Source organism: Zalophus californianus, chromosome 16 (genome assembly GCF_009762305.2).
Source record: "Zalophus californianus isolate mZalCal1 chromosome 16, mZalCal1.pri.v2, whole genome shotgun sequence".
Classification (NCBI taxonomy): Eukaryota; Metazoa; Chordata; class Mammalia; order Carnivora; family Otariidae; genus Zalophus; species Zalophus californianus.
This window is the reverse complement of record NC_045610.1, coordinates 60,532,094-60,540,350: the sequence shown is the minus strand read 5'-3', so window position 1 is coordinate 60,540,350 and position 8,257 is coordinate 60,532,094. Positions and strand designations below refer to the sequence as shown.

Here is an 8,257-nt window from a genome sequence, read left to right as displayed (position 1 = left end):
CCGCTTGGTGGGGGCGGGGTCCTCTCTGCCCTGCAGGGCCGGGAGGGAGGGCGGGCCAGGACATGCAGGTGGCCTCTATGTCCCAGAGGAGACTCCAAGGGGCTTCTGAGATAAGCCACCGTCTGTGTGCAGTGGGACAGGGCTGTTTGCACCATTCCACACACCCGGGAAACAGAGCATCCCACTGGAGGAGCACCGAGGTGCCTGGCCCTACTGCCCCCTTAATGCCCTCTGGGCAGAGAGACCATCACACTCAAGACACCCTTTAAGACAGACTTTGTCAACAAAACCAAACCAACCCAAACCTGCAGGCACCAAGGGTCCAGGACACCTGTGGTCCATACCCCATTCTGCATAGGTGTCCAAGGTGGCAGCAGCCTGACACGTGTCCAGATGAATGGCGAGGTCATTCCCATGACCCTGCAGAACAGGATCAGGGGACTGCTCACGCTCAGCCAGGAAGGCCGAGTGGCCAGACTTGTGGATTACTGACCACCCCAATCTGGGCTCAGAAGGGGAACCCCTCCCCTGCTCTATGCATATAAACGTTGCTTCCAACTTGTGCCCAGGAGGGTGGGCTAGCTAGGGGCTTCTTCCGGTGGCCAGACCACAACATGTCCCCTTGTCCTGTTAGGGTGAAACCATGTGGTGTGTGTATATGGCTGGGAGGGGCAGGTGTTCTCCTTTGGTTATTGGTCCTATAGTGTGGTCCCTAAGGAGGGCAGAGGTAGAGCGTTGGGACTTGGCCCCTGGCTGCCTCCCTGTCTGATCTGGCCACTTTCCCTGTTTCTCCCAGGCCCCCCCGGCCCTTGCCTGTAGGGTGGAGCCTCCCTCACCAGGACCTGTCGGTTCCTCAAGCCTCATCCTGACCCTGTCCCCCACCCCTGCACCCCTGGCCCACAGGAGAAGGTCAAAAGAACTTGGGGCCATAGGAAGGAGCGTGGAGGACTCACTGCACCCCCCAGGACCCCCTCTGCAGGACAAAGGTGGAGCTCTGGGAACCAGAGGCCACACCGGCACCAACCACATCCGGGCACATTTGTCCTGAGTCCGGGCGCTGCTGTGTGTGCGAGCACTGGGGAGGGGAAAGCTCCCATCCCATCAGGAGCCTCCGTTCCTAGTCACACACAACGGTCCGTGGGGTGCTGGAGCACGTCCATAGATCTTACCGGAAAACCATGTACGTGCAAGAGCAATGCACGGAGGAAAAACAAGCCTGGAAGAAAACATTCCCAAGTGTTCACAGTGGTTCTGTCTTGCGGCGGGATCAAGGGTTTTTATACTTTCGTATGTTTTCCAAATTTTTTATACCGAACACGTGTTAGTTATGTAATTTAAATTTTATTTATTTATTTTTAAACCAAATTCTCCAGCCAACTGTGCTCTTCCCCAGTGCGGTAACTTTCCTTTGAGTCAGATTTCTGGGTGAACTCAAGGAACAACGACTCCCTCTCAGGCTGCACACTCCCGTTCTCCTTTCATCCTCCTTAGACCCTCGGGGCAGGGGGCAGGCCCTGCGGAGGTCCGCCGCGGGGGCTGACACGGCCGTCGGTCCTCAGGCGTCCTCCCTCCGGGGTGGGCTCTGCGGGGCGCGCTCTGCCCTGCAGGCCCGGCCCCCGCCCGCTGACCCTGGCCGTCCAGCGTCCAGTCCCTCCTTCCTCTCCGTCCAGCCCCTGCAGCCCCGAGCTCGCGGCGGGAGGGGGCGGGGGGGACCCTGCAGGGGCCTCCGGCCGGGGCGCGGCGGGGCGGGGCGTGGGCGCCCGGCGTAGAGGGCCAGGAGAGGCGGGGTACTCCCCCTGCCCCGCCCCCGCCCCCGCCCCCGGTCCGACCCCGGGCAGGGCGGCCGCGGCTGCTCGGCCTCCACGGCCGGGACGGGGCGGAGATGGAGGGGGGGGGGGCGGGGGAAGTTCTCGGAAAAAAGTTAACGGAGCGGACGGCTCTCTGCGGCCTCCCGCCTCCACCCGTCCCCGGACCTCCCAGCGAGGGCGCTGCTGGTCACCGGGCACGGCGCGGGGACCCCGGGGGGCACCGAGGCCTGGAGGCCGGGCTCCGGGGGCCAGGACCCGCGCCGCGACCAAGACTCAGGGGGTTGCCACAGCGACGGGCTCACGCGCGCGGTGATTGGCGAAGTGCGGGGGGGCGGGGCCCGGGAGACGCTCTCGCGAGCGCTCGGCCTTCCGGCGGGCGGGAGCGGGCGGAAGCCGGCGGGGCGGGGCTTCCGGCGCGGGAGCGCTCTTGGTCGCCGCCCCCGACCCCCGCCTCCGGGCCGGCAGCGGGGGGTGTCCCTGTGCCTTCGGTGTCCGGGGACCTGAGCGCTTCCCCCGCCCGCCGTGCTGTCCCCCTGCCCCGGGCCGCCCTCTCACCTAGCCTCCCGCCCTGGCCCCTGAGCGGGGTCTCCCTCCTGAAGCCTCAGTGGGCTCTCCACACCGAAGCCAGTGACCTTGCGGTGTGCCCTCCCTGCGATTCCCGGGTCCCCTCGGAGGGAATGGGGAGGCCTTCCCCGGCACCACTCTCTCCCCGCCCCCTGCACTCCAGTCACGCCGGCCTGCTGCTTCTGCCCACCTCCCTCCTCCCTGCCCCAGGGCCTTTGCACTTGCCGGTCCCCCGCGGCCTAGAACGCTCCGGCAGATACCTGCCCGGCTCCCACCTCCTTGGGGCATTGCTCAGCATCACCTCCCGAGCGAGGGGACCACCTGTTTAACATTACACCTCACCTTCCTCATGTCCCCATGCCCCCGGCCCTGTGTTTTCTGCACAGGGCTCGTCACTGTCCAACACGGTATCTGCTGTCTGAAAGCTCCAGGAAGGTGGAGGGTGTGTCTCGTTCAGGCCCCAGCAGGTGCACAGTAAATGCTGTATGCTGAGCAGGTAAATGAAGGCTCCTTCCGCCTCTTCCTCTTCCTCCCCAGCCTGGGGTGATTCTCTGGCAGGGGAGCCAGCAGGAACGAGTGACTGCCCACGTATCAAGTGCCTTACTTTCAATATCTCACTCCGAAAAAGCTCATTCGTGTGGGAGGACCGAGGCGCTCAGGGAATCCTACCCTTCACACACTGCCACCCTCTGCTCAGGATCCTCTGGGCTCCAGATGTGCTGATTTGGAAGAAGGCCTGGTGCCGCCCTCAAGGCTCTCGGACTGCCGGGAAAGTGATGGCTGCCGTGCCGGGTGCGTGCGAGGCGGGTGCGAGGCGCAGTGGGAGGAGAGAGGGTCAGCTTCCAGAATGGGGTCCTCAGAAGTCCTCCCGGGGGTCCCCAGAGGCCACGTCTGCTGTGAAGTGTGCACCACGAACGGCCATCGTCCATCGCGTACTCTGTGCTCCATGTGGTCCTAGCTGCCAGTCCGCGCGCGCGCGGGGTTGTCCTCTTAGGATCGAGGGGACGGGCTCAGAGAGGGCAGCCCCTTGACTGAGATCACAACACTAGTACGTGGAGGGTCCGCGTCCTCAGTCCAGCGCTTGGTGGCTGAGGAGCCCGTGCTCTTCCCAGGGTGCGCTGCCGCTCCTCAGGCCGGAAGCCAGACACGCATCCAGGGCGGACTGGAATGGCTCGCGAATGGCTTCCCTCTGGGCCTGGGCCCTGGGAGAGGAGCTCTTCGCAGGCCCTGTGGCTTGGACAAGCCCGGGCAGCCATCTGCTGCCAACCTCGTGGGGAGCAGGGCACAGGCCACCCCAGCAGCATCTGTCTTTGTGGCTCAAAGGCATTTCCTTCAGGAGATGGAGCTGCCTGGCTCCTCTCCTCCCCCCCCCCCCCCCCCGGACTCCCTCTCAGCTCCAGAGTCAAGGGTTTCAGGGCTGTGTCCGCAAGGGGCCGTGCTGCACTGTCCTTCTGGCATGGGGCATGGTGGCCTGGAACGGACATCTGGTGTCCCTCAACCCCCACAGCCAGGGCATCTGTGGCCCCATGGAACTCAGTGACGAGGAGAGCCGGAACCAGGGAAAGGCCACGCTTCCCTGTGCGCCTGCCAAGTGGCAGAACATCCCCCGCAAGGCCTGCCTGGCACTGCCCTGGCCACTGAGGCTTCCTGAGGGCGACGCCCCGAGGGCCCTGCCGTGCCAGGGCTCCCCCTGCCAGGTGGGAGGGGTATCGGTCATCACCGGTGGGGCCAGGCCAGTGGGATCTGGAGCTTCGGGATGGTAGGGGACGGAGGGCAGCCCCTGCCCCTTGCCCACAATGTGCCCTCCTGGCTGGCAGGGGCCACCAGCTTGCTCTTTGGAAGTTGGATCTACAGACTGTGGCAGAGGGAGAAGCTGGAGAGACTGTTTCATTTTGCAGGTGGGAAACCTGAGGCTGTGTGCGGGGCATGGAGCTGCTCTGCGGGCTTTCCCAGGTCCTCAGCACAGGGCTGCCGTGGGCATCATCTGCTCCATCTCCCGAAGGAGGGACTGGGGATTGGGGAAGGGAAGTGCCGCGTTCAAGTTCTCCTGCTTCAGCCGGTTCTCTGGCTCCCACAGGCTCAGATCCGAGTTGGAGACGGAGCAGCACCCACGCTCACTTATTTCTCCGAGGGTGGAAAACAAGCCCGAAACGAGGCTGAGGATAGGGGATGCCCAGGATCAGAGATGAGCCTCCTGCCAGAAGCAAGAAGTTTTGAGGCCCCAGCCGGGCCGGGGAAGTTCGGGATGAAGGCAGCAAGAACAGCGGCAGCCACTCCGTCCTGCCCAGGCTGGTCGCTGGGAGTGGCACATCTTCACCCACGGCCTCTACCTTGGGGTTCAGACGAAGTCATCAGGGTGACCCCCACAGCCTCTGCCCTGCCAGAGCTTCCTCCCTCCTTCCATGTGGACCCTGAAACCTGTGCCAGAGGCCGGGCCCGAACACCACTCCTGACGCAGAGGGGAGCCAACGCCCCTGCACCGGCCTCGTCCATGGTCACAGGCCTTCGAGGGCTGGGCAGGGTCTGGCTGGGGGCAGGCAGAGCAGCTTGGGCTGGGCAACTGTGGCACAGGACAGACAGCCAAGGGGCAGGAGAGAGGTGCGGTCCCCTCCCACTGGGGCTCGAGGAGGCATCATGGAGGAAGGGTGTGGTCCCCAGTGTGGGAGAAGGCACGGGAGGGTTGCCGAGGGCTGGATCATCCTGAGCCACCTGCCCTCAAGGGAGGGTCTCTCTGGAAGCCAGGGTGCACATCGAGGGTGGCGGGAAAGGTTGCCCGAGCCTGGCTGAGCCGTGGGAACTTGTGAGCCCCGGGGAAGTGCTCGTGGGCTTGGAGCCTAAGGCTGCCGGGAGCACAGCCCAGCTTGGGGATGCAGCTTTTCAGCAAGTGCCTCGGAGCTTTCTTGGAAGCAGGCTGAGTATAAATTATAAATAAACAAACGAGAAGTCTGCTGGAGGGCGTGGGCCGGCGGGAAGAGGGGAGAGACCGGAGGCAGAGACCTCACTAGGAGCTGATACCCCCGAACTTGAACCCACTGCGCCTCTTCTGCTGCGCCGCCCGCCCGGCCTTGGAGGCTCGGGGTCTCCTGCGGAGGGTGCCGCCTGGGGTCTCAGGCTCTGGGAGATGACTTTTGCCAGGGTGCGGGGCAGGCCAGGTGCAGACCCCTACGCGGGAGTGGGGAGGCCCACCAGGCTCCTGCAACCCAAAGAGGTGCAGGCCCAAGTCTCCCTCGGACAAAAACAGGCCCCGTGGACACTCATCCGTGTGGGAGGTGTCTTACCAAATGTTTGAAAGGGAAAAAAAATCCCATTTTCTTAGCTTTTTTTTTTTCCCTTTCTATTTTTTGATTATTTTTCTAGATGACTTCATTTCTAAGAAGGGTGTAGGGGAGAGAAGGAGGACAGAGGGAGGGAGGACACGGGCCCCCCTGAGAGCCAAGAGGGACGGTAGCAGGGGTGGAGGGAGCCGAGCAGGGTGCCTGCGGCCCAGGGAGGAGCCGAGGCCTCCTCACCGGGGAAAGTGGGCATCCCGTCCTGACCGGTGTGCTTTCTCCTGCTGACCCTTCACGGGCCTCCTGGTCTGCTCTGTTCCCACAAGGCCCCAGAGGCCAGCTCATCCAGCAGGGATTGGCGGGGCCTCGAGGAGCTCCTTGCTGGCTCATGGCCTCTGCCCTGGGTCAGAGCGGAGAGGGGTCCCGGTGAGGCCTCCTCACCCCACACACCGCTTGGGACCAACAGAGCCCACTGGCTGGCCTCCCCAGAGAGGAGGAGTTATTGCAGGACATCAGAGGCTCTGAGAATCTTCTGGAGAGCCGTGGAGTTGCTCAGTGCCACACACTCCGGAGCAACCCACCAACCCACGGCCCGCACGTGACACAGCATGGCTGCCCCCCAGGCCACCATTCAGGGAAGCGACTGGGGCCCTTGCCTTGGGCCACCCCCTTCTGCGTCTCTGCTCGGGTGAGTGTGGCGGCAGGAGTCCCGGCCACCGGCCTACGCTGGAGCTGCACGGGAGTCAGGGGTACAGGCGCTGGCTTCTGCCTTCAAAGACGGGACTGTGTAAGGCAGAGAAGCCCCTCGAGGCAGGGGCTGCCCCACAACCCCGAGCTTCCCAGCGGCTGCTGAGCCCCGAGGTTGGACCTGATCCAGGCCTCTCTCCCAGCTTCTGGAGGTTGCCAGCGCCCGTGGGCTTATTGGCCGATGGGCACACCACCCAGCCTCTGCGTCCAACTTCTCGAGGCTGTTTCTGAGCCTCCGCCTCAGCCTCCCTCTGCCTGTCTCTTCTGACACCTGACATTGGCTTTAGGGCCCACCCTCATCCAGGATGAGCTCATCTGAAGATCCTTAACTTGGGGACATCTGCAAGGAGTCTTACTCTAAGTGAGTCACATTTTGAGGCTCCAGGTGGGCACATCTTTTGGGGACCACCATTTAATCCCCCCCCAAGAGGCGTGAGATATGGGCACAGAGCAGGCAGGGGCTGGGAGGGAGGGGAGAATGAGGGAAGGCAGGGGTGGCGGGTGGGAAGGACCATTTGGGCAGGAGAAACCAGCTGTCCCCAGCCCGGCGTCCATGGGTGTGGGACCTGCTGACCTCCACTTAGTTATTTAAACCCCAAGGCAGCTTGTGTCTGTCCAGATGGGTTTTTCCATCAAGGCCAGGGGTGTCCCAGCTCCAGGCAGCATGAGCACCCCATTCCCCTGAGGGCCCCTGGGCCCCCCTACACTTAGGAACCCCGGGGTCAGGGCCCAGGACGTGGGAGATGCCTCGCCCTTCCTGCCCAGGCCAGGCTCTCTCAAGGGTCCCCCAGTGCCCTCACCAGACTCCCCATCGCCTGGAGCTCTCCCTGCAGGCCCCCCCCGTCTCCTCCCCAGATCCTCCCTGTTGGAGTTGGAGCCATTTCTCCTGATGGGGCGCATTCCCATCCATGGCAGCCAATGCTCTCAGAGGTGGAGAACCCTCAAGATGCACGGTCCGAACCGGCGTATAAAAGCGTCTGCATACACTTTCATCTATGGTCTTGTCAGATCCTCAGTACCACCTGCCAAGGAGATACTAGCCCCACCTTACAAAGGAGGAGACAGCCCCGAGAGGCATGATGACTTACCTAAGGTTCCCACTTGAACTTTGAGACTTGAAGCCCAAATGCCCCACTCCAGCCTGTAACACCTTCCCACCCGCTCCACCACACCAGGCTCAATCGACATCAGGGCTTGAATCCTCCTCGGAACAGGGAACTCACTACCTAACAAAACGGCAAATTCCACCGACAATCCCAAATGTCAGGGCATCGTTCTTCATTGAGGGAAAGCCCGTCATTGTCTGAGTAATGTGATGCCGGGCAAATTCTCCATTTCGTCCCTTTCTTGAAAAGTGGGGCTCTGCCCCCGCCCCACCCATCACCCTCCCTAGGAGCGTTTCTGGCCGCTTGAGGCCCAGTCTACAACCACAGGGACACAAGGTCGTTGGGTCATGAGATAGCTGCAGAGGGGGGCTTTGGACAGTTGTCCCCCAGCACCATGCCCGGGTCAGGAGGTGACAGGATCTGCCCAGGACCAGAGCCCAGGGATGAGGCCTGGTCATTTGGTCACCTTGGCTGCCAAGCTAGGGCCACCACGGGCAGTCACCCTGCCACAGCACAGCAGCAAGGCCACACTTTGGGGAAAAGAAAAGAAAAAAAAAAAAAAGGCAACCACCAAGAAGCGGAGAGGCTGAGTAACAGCTGAGCTGAGTCACGCAGGGCCGGGCGGGCGGGCGGAGGCGGCTGCAGGGGTGGGTGGGGGCCGCCCGGGGATGGGAGGGAGGCTAGAGGGGCACGGGGCCCACCTGGCACCCTCCCCTGGGCTTCTGGAGCTGTGGAGGGGTGCGGCGCACCGGGCAGCCCTCTA

At 63.2% G+C, this 8,257-nt stretch overlaps 1 protein-coding gene across 3 annotated transcripts; it reads left to right on the top strand.

Annotated features, from left to right (window-relative positions):
• Positions 1-1,254: 1,254 nt before the first annotated feature.
• On the top strand, positions 1,255-5,718 carry LOC113939036. 3 transcript variants are annotated; one of them, XM_027624626.2, is made up of 5 exons: positions 1,255-2,868; positions 3,070-3,164; positions 3,880-4,069; positions 4,190-4,270; positions 4,450-5,718. In XM_027624626.2, the coding sequence occupies exons 1-5, from the start codon at positions 2,851-2,853 to the stop codon at positions 5,074-5,076; spliced, it is 1,011 nt and encodes a 336-aa protein (XP_027480427.1). In that variant the 5' UTR covers positions 1,255-2,850; the 3' UTR covers positions 5,077-5,718. The 3 variants fall into 3 exon arrangements, 1 of the variants encoding a protein (XP_027480427.1); XR_003525114.2 differs by lacking the exons at positions 3,880-4,069; positions 4,190-4,270; XR_003525113.2 differs by lacking the exons at positions 3,880-4,069; positions 4,190-4,270 and having other exon boundaries at positions 3,001-3,164.
• Positions 5,719-8,257: the final 2,539 nt, after the last annotated feature.